Source organism: Eschrichtius robustus, chromosome 8, assembly GCF_028021215.1.
Source record: "Eschrichtius robustus isolate mEscRob2 chromosome 8, mEscRob2.pri, whole genome shotgun sequence".
NCBI lineage: Eukaryota > Metazoa > Chordata > Mammalia > Artiodactyla > Eschrichtiidae > Eschrichtius > Eschrichtius robustus.
The window spans coordinates 89039632-89056558 of NC_090831.1; the positions used below are offsets into that span (position 1 = coordinate 89039632).

The 16927-nt window shown below is 40.4% G+C and overlaps 1 protein-coding gene across 2 annotated transcripts in view; it reads right to left on the reverse strand.

Moving 5' to 3' along the window:
• The window catches only part of ELMO1 (engulfment and cell motility 1), a 553192-nt gene that overhangs the window by 165941 nt on the left and 370324 nt on the right, over positions 1–16927 (reverse strand). For both annotated transcript variants that reach the window (XM_068549306.1, XM_068549305.1), the window contains exon 17: positions 9206–9342. In XM_068549306.1, coding sequence (XP_068405407.1) covers positions 9206–9342 — 137 coding nt within the window. The remainder of the gene's footprint in view (positions 1–9205; positions 9343–16927) is intronic.

Here is a 16927-nt window from a genome sequence, read left to right on the forward strand (position 1 = left end):
GATCTTTCAGCAGAAACTCTACAAGCCAGAAGGGTGTGGCAGGACATATTTCAAGTGATGAAAGGGAAAAACCTACAACCAAGATTACTCTATCCAGCAAGGATCTCATTCAGATTTGATGAAGAAATTAAAACCTTTACAGACAAGCAACAGCTAACAGAATTCGGCACCACAAAACCAACTCTACAACAAATGCTAAAGGAACTTCTCTAGGCAGGAAACACAAAAGAAGGAAAAGACCTACAATAACAAACCCAAAACAATTAAGAAAACGGTAATAGGAACACACATATCGATAACTACCTTAAATGTAAATGGATGAAATGCACCAACCAAAAGACATAGACTGGCTGAATGGATACAAAAACAAGACCCATACATATGCTGTCTACAAAAGACCCACTTCAGACCTAGGGACACACACAGACTGAAAGTGAGGGGATGGAAAAAGATATTCCATGCAAATGGAAATCAAAAGAAAGCTGGAGTAGCAATTCTTATATCAGACCAAATAGACTTTAAAATAAAGACTATTACAAGAAACAAGGGACACTACATAATGATCAAGGGATCAATCCAAGAAGAAGATGTAACAATTGTAAATATTTATGCACCCAACATAGGAGCACCTCAATACATAAGGCAAATGCTAACAGCCATAAAAGGGGAAATCAACAGTAACACAATCATAATAGGGGACTTTAACACCCCACTTTCACCAATGGACAGATCATCCAAAATGAAAATAAATAAGGAAACACAAGCTTTAAATGACACATTAAACAAGATGGACTTAATTGATATTTATAGGACACTCCATCCAAAAACAGCAGATTACACTTTCTTCTCAAGTGCTCATGGAACTTTCTCCAGGATAGATCATATCTTGGGTCACAAATAGAGTCTTGGTAAATTTAAGAAAATTGAAAGCATATCAAGTATGTTTTCTGACCACAACACTATGAGACTAGATATCAATAACAGGAAAAAATCTGTAAAAAATACAAACACATGGAGGCTAAACAATACACTACTTAATAACCAGGAGATCACTGAAGAAATCAAAGAGGAAATCAAAAAATACCTAGAAACAAATGACAATGAAAACATGACAACCCAAAACCTATGAGATGTAGCAAAAGCAGTTCTAAGAGGGAAGTTTATAGCAAAACAATCCTACCTCAAGAAACAAGAAACATCTCAAATAAACAACGTAACTTTACACCTAAAGCAAGAAGAACAAAAAAGCCCCCAAAGTTAGCAGAAGGAAAGAAATCATAAAGATCAGATCAGAAACAAATGAAAAAGAAATTGAAGGAAACAATAGCAAAGATCAGTAAAACTAAAAGCTGTTTCTCTGAGAAGATAAAGAAAATTGATAAACCACTAGCTAGACCCATCAAGAAAAAAAGGGAGAAGATTCAAATCAATAGAATTAGAAATGAAAAAGGAGAAGTAACAACTGACACTGCAGAAATACAAAAGATCATGAGAAATTGCTAGAAGAAACCATATGCCAATAAAATGGACAACCTGGAAGAAATGGACAAATTATTAGAAAAGCACAACCTTCCGAGACTGAACCAAGAAGAAATAGAAAATATAAACAGACCAATCACAAGCACTGGAATTGACACTGTGATTAAAAATCTTTCAACAAACAAAAGCCCAGGACCAGATGGCTTCACAGGCAAATTCTCTCAAATATTTAGAGAAGAGCTAACACCTATCCGTTTCAAACTCTTCCAAAATATAGCAGAGGGAGGAACACTCCCCTACTCATTCTACGAGGCCACCATCATCCTGATACCAAAACCAGACAAAGATGTCACAAAGAAAGAAAACTACAGGCCAATATCACTGATGAACATAGATGCAAAACTCCTCAACAAATACTAGCAAACAGAATCCAACAGCACATTAAAAGGATCATACACCATGATCAAGTGGCATTTATCCCAGGAATGCAAGGATTCTTCAATATATGCAAATCAATCAACGTGATAAACCATATTAACCAATGAAGGAGAAAAACCATATGATCATCTCAATAGATGCAGAAAAAACTTTCAACAAAATTCAACACCCATTTATGATTAAAACACTCCACAAAGTAGGCATAGAGGGAACTTACCTCAACATGATAAAGGCCATATATGACAAACCCACAGCCAACATCGTTCTCAATGGTGAAAAACTGAAACCATTTCCTCTAAGATCAGGAACGAGACAAGGCTGTCCACTCTCACCACTACTGTTCAACATAGTTTTGGAAGTGTTAGCCACAGCAATCAGAGAAGAAAAAGAAATAAAAGGAATCCAAATTGGAAAAGAAGTAAAGCTGTCACTGTTTGCAAGTGACATGATACTATACATAGAGAATCCTAAAGATGCTACCAGAAAACTACTAGAGCTAATCAATGAATTTGGTAAAGTAGCAGGATACAAAATTAATGCACAAAAATCTCTTGCATTCCTATACACTAATGATGAAAAATCTGAACGAGAAATTAAGGAAACACTCCCATTTACCACTGCAACAAAAAGAATAAAATACCTAGGAATAAACCCACCTAAGGAGACAAAAGACCTGTATTCAGAAAACCATAAGACACTGATGAAAGATATGAAAGATGATACAAACAGATAGAGAGATATACCATGTTCTTGGATTGGAAGAATCAACATTGTGAAAATGACTCTACTACCCAAAGCAATCTACAGATTCAGTGCAATCCCTATCAAACTACCAATGGCATTTTTCACAGAACTAGAACAAAATGTTTCACAATTTGTATGGAAACACAAAACACCCTGAATAGCCAAAGCAATCTTGAGAAAGGAAAACGGAGCTGGAGGAATGAGGCTCCCAGACTTCAGACTATTCTACAAAGCTACAGTAATCAAGACAGTATGGTACTGGCAGAAAAACAGAAATATATATCAGTGGAACAGGATAGAAAGCCCAGAGATAAACCCACGCACATATGGTCACCTTATCTTTGATAAAGGAGAATATATAATGGAGAAAAGACAGCCTCTTTAATAAGTGGTGCTGGGAAAACTGGACAGCTACATGTAAAAAAAATGAAATTAGAACACTCCCTAACACCATACACAAAAATAAACTCAAAATGGATTAAAGACCTAAATGTAAGGCCAGACACTATACTATAAAACTCTTAGAGGGAAAAAAAAAAAAAAACTCTTAGCAGAAAACATAGGCAGAACACTCTATGACATAAATCACAGCAAGATCCTTTTTGACCCACCTCCTAGAGAAAGGGAAATAAAAACAAAAATAAACAAATGGGACCTAATGAAACTTCAAAGCTTTTGCACAGCAAAGGAAACCATAAACAAGACGAAAAGACAACCCTCAGAATGGGAGAAAATATTTGCAAATGAAGCAACTGACAAAGGATTAATCTCCAAAATTTATAAGCAGCTCATGCAGCTCAATATCAAATAAACAAACAACCCAATCCAAAAATGGGCAGAAGACCTAAATAGACATTTCTCCAAAGAAGATACAAAGGTTGCCAACAAACATATGAAAGGATGCTCAACATCACTAATCATTAGAGAAATGCAAATCAAAACTACAATGAGGTATCACCTCACACTAGTCAGAATGGCAATCATCAAAAAATCTACAAACAATAAATGCTGGAGAGGGTGTGGAGAAAAGGGAACCCTCTTGCACTGTAGGTGGGAATGTAAATTGATATAGCCACTATGGAGAACAGTATGGAGGGTCCTTAAAAATCTAAATATAGAACTACCATACGACCCAGCAATCCCACTACTGAGCATACACCCTGAGAAAACCATAATTCAAAAAGAGTCATGTACCACAATGTTGATTGCAGCACTATTTACAATAGCCAGGATATGGAAACAACCTACGTGTCCATTGACAGATGAATGGATAAAGAAGATGTGACACATATATACAATGGAATACTACTCAGCTGTAAAAAGAAACGAAATTGAATTATTTGTAGTGAGTTGGATGGACCTAGAGTCTGTTACAGAGTGAAGTAAGTCAGAAAGAGTAAAACAAATACCGTATGCTAACACATATATATGGAATCTAAAAAAAAAAAAGTGGGTCTCATGAACCTAGGGGCAGGACAGCAATAAAGCCGCAGTCATAGAGAATGACTCGAGGACATGGGGAGGGGGAAGGGTAAGCTGGGACGAAGTGAGAGAGTGGCATGGACATATAAACACTACCAAATGTAAGATAGATAGCTAGTGGGAAGCAGCCACATAGCACAGGGAGATCAGCTCGGTGCTTTGTGACCACCTAGAGGGGTGGGATAGGGAGGGTGGGAGGGAGATGCAAGAGGGAGGAGATATGGGGATATATGTATATGTGTAGCTGATTCATTATGTTATAAAGCCGAAACTAACACACCATTGTAAAGCAATTATACTCCAATAAAGATGCTAAAAATAAATAAATAAAGGCTTCAATGAAATAATTATGGGGCCACTTGCGTGCCAAGGTATCCAGCTCTGGCTTAGCTCTTCCTATGACAATGAATAATGCATGCTCTGAAATATTGGTAATAAAAGTCAAAAACACAGAATACAAACTCAATGGCCTGAATCAATGGATTACTCTGCAGAAACTACTATATTGAGAAACTGTAAGAAAGTACCTTTCAAAGAATAAATATTTTAACCACTCTCTAATTCTACTTCTCTTAAATAAATAAAAAACATCACATCTGCTGCTTCCCAGGTCTGGTGGAGCAGGAAGACAGCTGCTTTTCCAAACACTCACTTCCAGCAGCAGCATTAACTACCAAGAACTAGGTAACTACCAACTAGTGTCCCCACCAAGGTGGGTTGTAGAAGAGATTCCTGTGTCTGCTGGAATCTGATATTGTTTGTTGGAAAAAATCACTATTTTAGAGAGGGATACTGCTTCTCCAGTAATGAGCTAAAGAAGGCAGATAGCTAAGCCTTTCTTACAGAACCCTGGGTCTCAGGTCAACAATCAAATCCACCATCTATGCTTCCATTCAAAGTGGTGAAAGCCTGAAAAGATGTCCAAGAAAGTTCAAAGAAACTGTGTCTCATGTTGGCCTCTTTTAAGATACTTCTGAATTCCCATTTGGACAATCTTAGGAAACAAGAAAAACGTTAAATCTACCAGTAACACCAAACCCACATTTGTTCCTAAATTCAATCTCTTCTGCTACCAAGTTAATAACAAGAAGAAAAGTGAACTGATTAAAATTTCAGCTTTTCTCTCTTTCCCAATTTACTATCTGGTAAAGCAAAAGGTGGCTGATAGGCAGCAGGAAAAAATCAGAGAAGACATTCTTCACATAGAACTAGAGGAACTCACACAGGGTCCTTTTTTTTGTTGTTGTTAAGGCCAAAGAGACAAAAAAGAGAAATAAAAGAAAAAGGACATAATTATATCTGAATTTGAGCAACCACTAGCAGAACTCTGCAACAGGTATTATGCTAGTCTACCAGCCAAAAGAACAACAACAAAAAAGCTCATCCGTCCATGTTTCATTAATTTAAATTGATACCCACAGCTACAAATCTAATGTACTTACAACTTAAATACACATTATGGTAAGCAGAATAATGGCTCCCCATTGATGTCCATATTCTAATCCCCATAATCTGTGAATATATTTCCTTTTATGGCAAAAGGGAATTTAGGTTGCAGGTGAAATTGAGGTTGCTAATCAACTGACCTTAAAATAGGAAAGATTACCCTGGATTATCCAGGTGGTCCAATGTAATCACAGGGCTCCTTACAAGTGAAAGATGGAAGCAGAAGAGGGATCAGAGTGATAAGTGACGTGGAAACGACTGAACCTGCAGTTGCTGGTTTTGAAGATGGACAAAGAGGGCCATTGAGACAGGAATGCAGGCAGTTTCCAGAACCTGGAACAGGCAATGAAATGAATTCTCCCCAAGAGCCTCCAGAAAGGAACATAGTTCTGCTGACACCTTGATTTTAGCCCTGGGAGACCCATTTTTGGCTTCTGAATTATGGAACTGTAAGATAATAAATTTGTATTGTTCACGCCACTAAGTTTGTGGCAATATGTTCCAGCGGTATTAGGAAAGTAATAATACACGTGATAAAAAGTATATCACTGGGGCTTCCCTGGTGGCGCAGTGGTTGAGAGCCTGCCTGCCAATGCAGGGGACACGGGTTCGAGCCCTGGTCTGGGAGGATCCCACATGCCGTGGAGCAACTGGGCCCGTGAGCCACAACTACTGAGCCTGCGCGTCTGGAGCCTGTGCTCCGCAACAAGAGAGGCCGCGATGGTGAGAGGCTCGCGCACCGCGATGAGGAGTGGCCCCCACTTGCCGCAACTAGAGAAAGCCCTCGCACAGAAACGAAGACCCAACACAGCCACAAATAAAAAAATTAATTAATTAATTAATAAAAAAAAAAGTATATCACTGATAAACTTTTCTGGTTACAAAAGTAAGGCATGCATAGTATTAGAAAGAGAAAAGCAAACATAGTTAATGTAGAAAATTGAAATGCCTTGTCATACCCATCCCTGATCCTCCTCTGATATCCATTCTTAACCAATGAATGGACATGTGGAGTGGGACCCTCTGCCTCTCAGGCCTCCAGCTGCCTGCCCACGGCCATAAACTACCATCCCTACTTGGCAGCAGATGTGTAACATCACAGCTAGTTTACAATTGTCCAATGCAAAAAGATGGCACTAGGGCCACAGTAAGAAACTGTACTGGAACCTGGCTCTTAGATCTTCCTGCAGGAAGTTTTTGCAGCCATATAAGTTAATTACAAAAAGGTTTCAGCATGACCCTTTGGGGGGCTTGCCACCACCTAGCAGGACCTCACCCGGCGCAATGAGAACATCATCTCCACCAACCCGAGCACACAGCCACCATGAATAACACGGGCCTGAGAGCCATGCTCGCCTCCTCCCTGAAGCCCCTCTCAGCAACTCCAGACTGAGGCCTCTGGTTTCCTTTGCTAACAGTGTATGTATTTTTGGGGCTTCATGTCCTAAACTTGTAAGTTCTACAGAAATTAAGTGTCTAAGTACTCATTCCCTTGAGCCATTCCTTTGCAGGAATTTGGTAATGTTTTCTATATACCTTATCTGTGCATAGATCAACAGCAATAATATTTGATTTTATCATTTACAGAAATGCAGATTTCTGTAATTCTGGAGAAGCGGGATGAATGAAATGCCCTCAGTAGATGGATAGCTCAGTGCCAGAACACATGAGAGTCAGTGAAGTCTCCTTCTCTTGGAGGAATAAGTGTCCCAGGACACAAGAGCTGAGGACTGGATGGCTTTCAGAAACAGTGCAGTACAGGAAGAGTTGAACTGATCCAGAAGCAACGTGGCCATAGCAATTTCAGAAACTACTGATTTAACTTTCCCCTTTTTTTTTTGGCCTGATTGAACAAAGGTCTCTGTGCTCCTTCTTCCCTCTCTCCCAAGGATAATTGCACCTGAACTGCAAAGTCCCTCATAACCAAGGGAAGTACACTTAGGAGGCTGCAGTTAACAATCATAAGGGAATTAATGGGCTGCTTTCCTCCACCTCCCCTCCTGAATCATGTCTGTCCTTGGCTATAGTTGCTCAGACACTTGCAGCTCTAGCATGCAATTTACAGATCGGTGTTTTCCACAGACGGGAGTCCCTGGGGCCTATTTCAATGAGTTAAATAGATGGCCCAGACAAATATATAAAAGAACTGAAGGTCACTTAGGCCAGTACACAGAGTAAAAAACAATCAAAAAATGTTGCAGAAGTGATTATAACCACAATGAACAGCAAAAGGATAAACATGAAGATGTAAAATAGGGCATCAAAATCACAGATTGTCGGAGAGGGGAGTAAAAAACATAGATCTTTTAGAATGTGTTTGAACTTACAGCCTAAAGCAAGTCGATACGGTTATGATACTCGAAAACCATGGTAACCACAAATCAAAAACATGCAACAGATTCACAAAAACGGAAAAGAAAGGAACTGAATAGGTGGCTCAGGATGACTGGGATGGAATGGCGTTCTCTGCTACAACTGCAGGTAAGATCATCATACTTATGGAGACTGTCAGGTTCTAGCCTTGGGGAAGGCTTGGGGAAGAGTGTCCTCTTCCCAGTTTTCTTTCTTTTTAACCAATATTGGTTCAAGATGCCATGGACCAGAAATATGGTGGAAAAGAAGGACGAGATATAAGTTCAGAAAAAAGAGGACTGGGAGGCAAAGACCAACAAGAACATCAAATGATGCTGGAATTCAGATATCATGTTATGCCCCAAGCACAAACCCGTGAAGGTCCCACGGGATGACTGTGAGACCAGACACTTAGACTTTTAGAAACAGTTATGTCCCCAGTACCAGGGTCAGCAGGCATGGGTGATGGGGCCAACCAAACCCAGAGTCACATACAGTAGCAAACCAGAATGATTAAAGACCTAAGCATACCTGTCCCAACCATCAGTTATTACTAGCCATGTCATGATTGCTAACAAGGCTTTGATCTAAGGATAAAGATTTTGTTTATCTTGAAAAGTGTACACGGTGCTTCCGCTTCCTTTAAGTTGGTCAGCACTCTTCTCTCCACCCAACATTCACTCACAAACAGGAATGTGAAATTCACACTCTTCAAAAAAACCAAATGCTTTCTGTAAACCAGGACATGTTCCATATAAACTTACTCAACTCCCTGAAAGAGGTCTTGCATTTTAATACTCGTTGTGGCAGAGCAAAGGGCAGTTATCTCAACACAGCCATAACCCACAAAGAAACCAAGTGACCACAGCAGCCTTCCTCATCTCATTCTCTCCCTGGCAGCCACCTGCACAGGTGGAGTGGAGGCATTTTCCCCACTAGATCTGTAATAACAAGGCGTCCCGGACCAAGGCCTTTAGAGGAAAAAGTTCATCTTATCACTATTTCTCAAGAAAGGGTCTCTGCTGGTGGCCCCTGCTTAGTAAGCCAAAAGGAACAAAGCTGTTCCAAGCTTATCCCTAGAGAGGTAAGACCATCGCTGGCACACAGCTTCCCGTCTGTACAGCTATGCCTTTCTTTCTCCGTCCTTAACGTCACCTCAAATCACAGTCGTCCTCATTCTCCTCCCACACCCAGCGAAGGGACCATGCAAAGGCCTCCACCGGGGACACAGGCAGCTTCTGTCTCTGCTTCAGATTCTCCTTACCTTGTTGAAGTCTTCAGAGGTTGCCCTCATTTCCTTCCATGTCTTGTTCAGGAGCTGGATACAGATGCAGAAAAACTCCTCGAAGGATCTGTCGTGGGTGAAGAACATCGGGTGGAAATCGTTGCAGGTCTCACTAGCTGGAGGAAAGAGGAGGGAAAGAAGGGAGGAAGTCTGAGAAGGGAAATGAGAGGATACAGACACATGCTCCAAAGGGAGATGACGAGAGGCATATTTGGCTCAAGCCACAGTGGAAAAAAAAGGCATTTTGAAAAGGCAACCAAAGGGTAGTCACCGTGAAACTTCACAGTTTAAGGTCAGACGGTCAGACCTACCCTTAGGCGCATATTTTGACTGCAGGAAGTGAGCTCCTAACTCACTCCATGATATGATCATTATGGCTTTGGTCCAGGATCCCTGGTGTTGAATATGGGCTCTGCATCTGCCTTCTTGACCTTATAAAGGTTATTCAAACTGCCCTGTCAGTCACAGCTCTTCCATCACCCTTAATTTCCTATTTCTCAATAGAAAAACTGGCAGAAGATGAGTTTTCCCAAATACACAATTAATTGCAGCTTTGAAAATAGCATCCTTGATTATTTCTCCAGGGGGCTCTTTTTCCTCTTATGGCATTAAGTAGGGGATATTTGAGATCATTAACCTCAGACACCATTAACCATTTGTTTTACATTCTCAGACACAGATGGCTGGAGGTCAAAGCAACCCAAAGTGGCTTTGAAGGCTGCAACTGGTTCAGTTCTGGACCAAACCCTGAAGTCAGTCAGACTGCCTTCAAGCCACCCCATTACAAAGCTTCCTTTGTAATGGTCAGACCCAGTGCTCTGAGTTCTAGGTATGGCCACCTCTCTCCTCCTTCCCAGACCAGTACACCAGCCCCTTCCTTCTCAGCTCTCTGTCAAGCTGACATTTTTATAGCCCTTTTACGTACATTCATTTGATCTTTAGAACGCGTCTTACTGTTCATGTCTTAAGGGATGAGGACACTGGAGCCCAAGGAAGTAGGCTTTGTGACCCTCCAAAACAAGATTCTAAATTTTTTTTCTTTAAATATAAGCTGTTACTTACAGTGAAAGAATTCTGATTTTAATTGGAATCTATTTAAAGACCAATTCGTCTTCAAGACCCCAAATGATAGAATTTTAAGCTCTGGAAGCCCCGGAGAGGAGGATGGAGTGGGGCGGGAGTAGCGTTTACAGCAGAGAACTTCTGTACTTGGGGAAGACCCTGGTGCCCACCGTGTAGCTGAACATGAATTCTACTTAGAGAGGATCCTCGGGTGAAGGCCCGTGGTGAGTGAACCCTGATCAAACCTATGAGGACATGCTCTGCTTTGGTAGGGACACACTTATACACAAACCTCTTCTATCTTCACACTTTATCATAGTAAATGCTGTTTTCTTCCAGAGAAGGTAAGGGCATAGGCTAGCAGCAGCCTGCAGTCATGCAGAAAAGGTTTGGGTCTGAGGGCAGAAGGTTTGAGATCAAGTCCAGCCCATGACAATAAGAAGCTAGTCACTTCACCTTTCTAAGCCTTGATTTTCTAAACTAAAAAATGGAAATGAAATCTCCTTTGCCTTCCCCATAGGCTATGGAGAGGCTCAAATGACACGATTCACAGGAAAGTGCTGTGAAAGGATAAAAGTTGGAGCAAGCCGGTGGTGATAACAATGAATGTCGTGCCAGCATATTGTTTCCAGGAACATAGTCTGTTTTTTGATTCCTCCAATTCTTAGTCAAGCCTGTTACATCTCAGAAATTAGAGGCAAGAACATATAAGTCATCCCACTCCAGCTCATTACCAGTAGAGATGGCAAAAGTGAAGTTCTGACCCGATACACAAAGCTATTTAAGGAACTTGAAAAGTAAACACAGGATTATGTGTTTGCTGCCCTAGGCAATGAGCTGTCACTTTCATAAGCATTGAAGCAATAAAATTTACCAGTCTACAGAAGCACTTAAAACCACTATCGCCATACAAAACCTCATTATTAATCACATTATGGCAGTATCTTTTGGGGGGCTAGTGTGAGATTATATGTGTACTTTATGCCCTAGTTAAAGTTTTAGGGGACTACTGGAGCTGAGCTAGCCAAACAAAACTGAGCCCAACAAGCCCGTCTCTTGTTTGGGTGAAGAGGGAGGGAAACAACATCGTTAATAATAGGGATGGGGGGGGGGGGACACGGACAGAAGATTGTGTATAACTCACCAAGGGCTCTACAGACGTTATCTTCACAGCAACCCAGGAGGTAGGCATGATGCTTAACCTCATTGTATATATAAGAAAGGTGAAACTTGGAGAAATTAAGCCTTCCATCATGAGCCTTTTTTTAGGTGGCTCCAAACGAGCATTGGAAACCCGCGGTTTAGTTGACACAGCAGCAGCTTCCTGCCTTAGTTGATATCAAGAGCTCAGGGCATTTCCTTGTGATTGCTACTCTGAAAGTTAATTTCTCCACCCACACTCCTAGATCTCCTTGGATTCCTCCTTCAACAGAAACCAGCATCCTGACCTGCAGTCCAGTGGGGCTCACAATAAGTGCACAGCCAGCACCTGTTGAGGGACAACACCTGGCCATGTGACAGTACCAACAATGGCCATGCCACTGTCACCAGCCACATGCCAGGCACCATTACTGTTACTTATTACATCAAGCCCCTAGGAAGACAACATCAATTTCTTTTTATAAAATTAGAAATAGGAGAGTTAGAAAATTGTTCAAGGTCACATGGCTTTCAAGTGGCAGAGCTGGGATTCAAACTCAGGTCGACTTGGCTCCAAAGCCCATCATTGTTGCAGTGACAGGACCAGGAATCACACCCAACATTCTACACCAGAGCCAGTGTTTTCAACCTCCACATGAGGACGGCTTTGCCATCATCCTAAGATTCTTTGAGACTCATCCCTTGGGATAAGGAATGGGCAAACAGCAAATCAAAACAATTTGTTCCTTGACATGTTACAAAAGAAACAATGAAAAGACTGATATGTTTTGGGATTTTACATCCTTAAAAGGATGTTCCTGTATTAGAGACAAGGAAAAAGTATTAATACTTAATAAATAAAAAGTAATAAGTATTAATGTTTTCCTCAAAAACATTCAAATTGCAGATATTCAGGATTGAGGATGATCGAGCAGGAAGGACTGGTCCAGAGTATCTGATTTGTTTCCCTCTTTTATTCTGCAGGTAAGAGTAGTGAGAAAGGCAAAATGGCTCGCCCAAGAGTTCATGATGGTGGAAAAGGGGCAAAGATGCTGGGAGCCAGGCTGCTGCGGTTCAAATCCTGGTTCTTTTGCCTATTGCTGAGTCACCTGGGCAAGTCATTTCATCTGTCAGTGTTTCAGTGTTCTCATCTGTAAACTGGGGGCAACAGTGGTATAAACTTCATCAGGTGGCTGTGGGGACTAAAAGGGAACAGTGCCTACAGGGAGTAAGCTCAATGCAAGTGTGAGCCAACAGGATTATGATGCTTCTCATCATATAGCAAGTGGACCCTGGCCCAGGCCATCCCAGTGATAAACGTGAGCTTGTATCAGCTCTCAGGGATGGCCTGACTCTTATGAACAGGGTCCTTAATTCAGAGGTTTAAACAAACAGATAAAAACAGAGAGGGGGAGGTTTACTACTGCTTTTTAAGGAAGATAAAAACACTTTTTGAGGAAAAAAACTGTTGAATTTGTAGGCAATGATTTTTATACATGAAATTTAAAGAGAAGTTTTCAATGGGACAAAAATAGCAAGACTTTTTCAAAACCAGCTTTTTTTAAGCACACTATTTTTAACACGAGATTCTCTTTTATAAAAAAAGAATCAACTTACTGGTCTTTTAAGGCTGGAATATTATGGTATTTTCAGGGCTGAGGGTAAAATGGGTTCTTATTAATTTACTGACATCTAATTCACTTATAAATAGGCCAACTTTGAAAGCTTCTATAATCCACAAACCTTTGTTTTAAAAATAAAAAATAAGAATGCTATACACTTATGTAGCATTTAGCCTTTCAAAGTAGATTTGTGGGCTTCCCTGGTGGCGCAGTGGTTGAGAATCCGCCTGCCAACGCAGGGGACACGGGTTCGAGCCCTGGTCTGGGAAGATCCCACATACTGCGGAGCAACTAAGCCCGTGAGCCACAACTACTGAGCCTGCGCATCTGGAGCTTGTGCTCCGCAACGGGAGAGGCCGCGACAATGAGAGGCCCGCACACCGCGATGAAGAGTGGCCCCCGCTTGCCGCAGCTGGAGAAAGCCCTCGCACAGAAACGAAGACCCAACACAGCCAAAAATAAATTAATTAATTAATTAAAAAAAAAAAAGTAGATTTGTTCCCATTTTTCATTGGATAATGTGAAGTGAGGCAGGTATCATCATTGGAGGCTCAAAGAACAAGGGCTACTGCAGTGCAGCAAGTAAACAAAGAAAGGTGCATACAAAGGAAGGGTTCTAGTGCTGCCTTGTGACCTTAGAAGGTCACCTCAGCTCCAGGGCTCCAAGTTTCTTACCTGTAAATGGGCTGGTAAGGTTCCTGCCAAGTCTAAGATTCTAAGACATTACACACACGCACATACAAACAAACACACACACCACGTAATGTATTTTTAAGTCCCTAATATCCATCAATAATTATAGAACTTGGAGATTACACCTGCATTTAACCTTATGTCCTAAAGTATTATTTCCTTGAATGACAGGATGGCTACACATTTCAGTTAGGGTGTTAGGGCATCAAAGTGGCATTTGATATGCTTAGAAAATGTTTGATGAGCTAGTATTTACTCTTCCTTTCATAAGAAAATTGTTATTTGTCTTCAGCCCCTTTCAATCTATTAATATCACCTAATGCAGACCATTACATAAGAAAATTACATGACTAAAGATAGAATGACAAGATGACACAGGCAAATGCATGTAATTTCTGCACTTTCACGGGAATTTTCTTAGACAAACATAATTTTTGACATGCTGAAAAGCTCTGTCCCATGCTTTTGATGACCCTTGTTATATACTGAGACTGTGAATCCATTTGCAAGTGAATACAGGGACACATGTTTTGGAGGCACTAGGCAAACTTTGAGTATTTTTACCATGAAATAATGAGCTATTTCAACTGCAACAGTCTTTGGAAATGGTGCACTTTGAGAGATAAGCACTGGCCTAACACAAAGGGCATTTTGTTCTAAAATTCTGAGCTACAGGAAGAAGGGGATAAATCATAAACACAAAAGCATTTAATACATGAAAACTGCCAGAGCGGTTGTAAAATCTTACTAGGTATCCACAGCGTGGAAACTCAAACTAGAACTCTTTGTGGCTCTAGGGTCAGTCTGGGTAATATACCCATGAATTCTCAGATGCAATGTCTCTTTATACCTTTGCAGAAAAATCTTACCCTTGTGACCTTTGAGTTTCTATTTTTAGAACGGCTATTCTTTGATAGCTTGGTTTTGGAGTTTTGGTGCTGTGTAGGAAGATGCTAAAAGTTCAGAACCTTTTGTAGGTGGGAAAGGTGAAAAGGCAAAGAGAGTGAGGACAAAATGTGCAGTTCCCCCACTGCTGAGCTCCTGCCAGTGTAGAATCTTCCACCCCTGCTATTTCAGGACAGGGGATCAGAGGCTTGAAAGCTGCTCATCTCTTCCCAGCTCCTGAAACCTGGTTTAACAGAACTCTGGATATTCTTTTCTCTCCTCTCTCATGCCTAAAAATAGTATGAAATCGACACTAAAAAGACACACCGTCTAATCCAATGCTTCATTGTTCACTTTCCTTCTGGGCCTTTTTTAACGACATGGAGAGAGAAAAAAATACCGACTAGTGTTAGGACTGAAAATCAGACACTAGCATCAAAAGATAGCCAATTCACCAAGAATGACCTGAGGCCACATCCCAGGCACACAGTTACGTGTTAATAAAAGAGCAGGTTCTAGAGCAAGGTCGGCCTGGGTGCAAATCTTGGTGTCACTACTCAATAGCAATGTGACCTTTATCAACTTACCCTTCCTCTGGGCCTCAATTTTTTCATTATAAAAAAAGGCAATGCATCTTATCAGATTACTGCTAAGATGAAATCTAAAGTGATACATGATTCACATATTAACTGAGATAAAACAAGCATCAGTAAGTGCTAGTTGTTACCAGCTTTAATAGCAAAATAATTATTATGGTACTTAAGTAAAATGACAAATTTGGAGCAATTATACGTGTGGATAGAAAGACATTATAAAACTATGATAATTAAAACAGCTTGATATTAGTCCATGAATAGAAAAACAGAACAATAGAATAGGATAGGGAGTTCAGATATAGTCTTTTTTTTTTAAAAACAGTTTATTAGAGTATAATTGCTTTACAATAGGTGTTAGTGTCTGCTTTATAACATAGTGAATCATCTATACATATACATATATCTCCATATCTCCTCCCTCTTGTGTCTCCCTCCCACCCTCCCTATCCCACCCCTCTAAGTGGTCACAAAGCACGGAGCTCATCTCCCTGTGCTATGCGGCTGCTTCCCACTAGGTATCTATTTCACATCTGGTAGTATATATAAGTCCATGCCACTCTTTCACTTTGTCCCAGCTTACCCTTCCCCCTCCCCATGTCCTCAAGTCCATTCTCTATGTCTGCGTCTTTATTGCTGTCCTGCCCCTAGGTTCATCAGAACCTTTTTTTTTTTTTTTTTAGATTCCATACACATGCGTTAGCATACAGTATTTGTTTTACTCTTTCTGACTTACTTCACTCTATATGACAGACTCTAGGTCTATCCACCTCACTACAAATAACTCAGTTTCGTTTCTTTTTATGGCTGAGTAATATTCCATTGTATATATGTGCCACATCTTCTTTATCCATTCATCTGTTGATGGACACTTAGGTTGCTTCCATGTCCTGGCTATTGTAAATAGAGCTGCAATGAACATTGTGGTACATGACTCTTTTTGAATTATGGTTTTCTCAGGGTATATGCCCAGTAGTGGGATTGCTGGGTTCTATGGTAGTTCTAGTTTTAGTTTTTTAAGGAACCTCCATACTGTTCTCCATAGTGGCTATATCAATTTACATTCCCACCAACAGTGCAAGAGGGTTCCCTTTTCTCCACACCCTCTCCAGCACTTATTGTTTGTAGATTTTTTGATGATGGCCAGTCTGACTGGTGTGAGGTGATACCTCATTGTACTTTTGATTTGCATTTCTCTAACGATTAGTGATGTTGAGCATTCTTTCATGTGTTTGTTGGCAATCTGTATATCTTCTTTGGAGAAATGTCTATTTAGGTCTTCTGCCCATTTTTGGATTGGGTTGTTGTTTTTTTGATATTGGGCTGCATGAGCTGCTTGTAAATTTTGGAGATTAATCCTTTGTCAGTTGTTTCATTTGCAAATATTTTTTCCCATTCTGAGGGTTGTCTTTTCATCTCGTTTATGGTTTCCTTTGCTGTGCAAAAGCTTTTAAGTTTCTCATATATAGTCTTTTATATACAATCACTAGATTTATGAAAAAGGTGACACCACAGTGAAAAGAATTTTCAATAACTTGTGCTGAGCCAATTATATATGCATCTAAAAAATGAATTATGACTCCCTACCTCACACCATCTACAAAAATCAACTCTAAGTAGATTATAGGTCTCAATGTGAAAGAAAAAACAATGAAGCTTCTATAAAATACAGGAGAATACATTCATAACCTAGAGGTGAGCAAAGA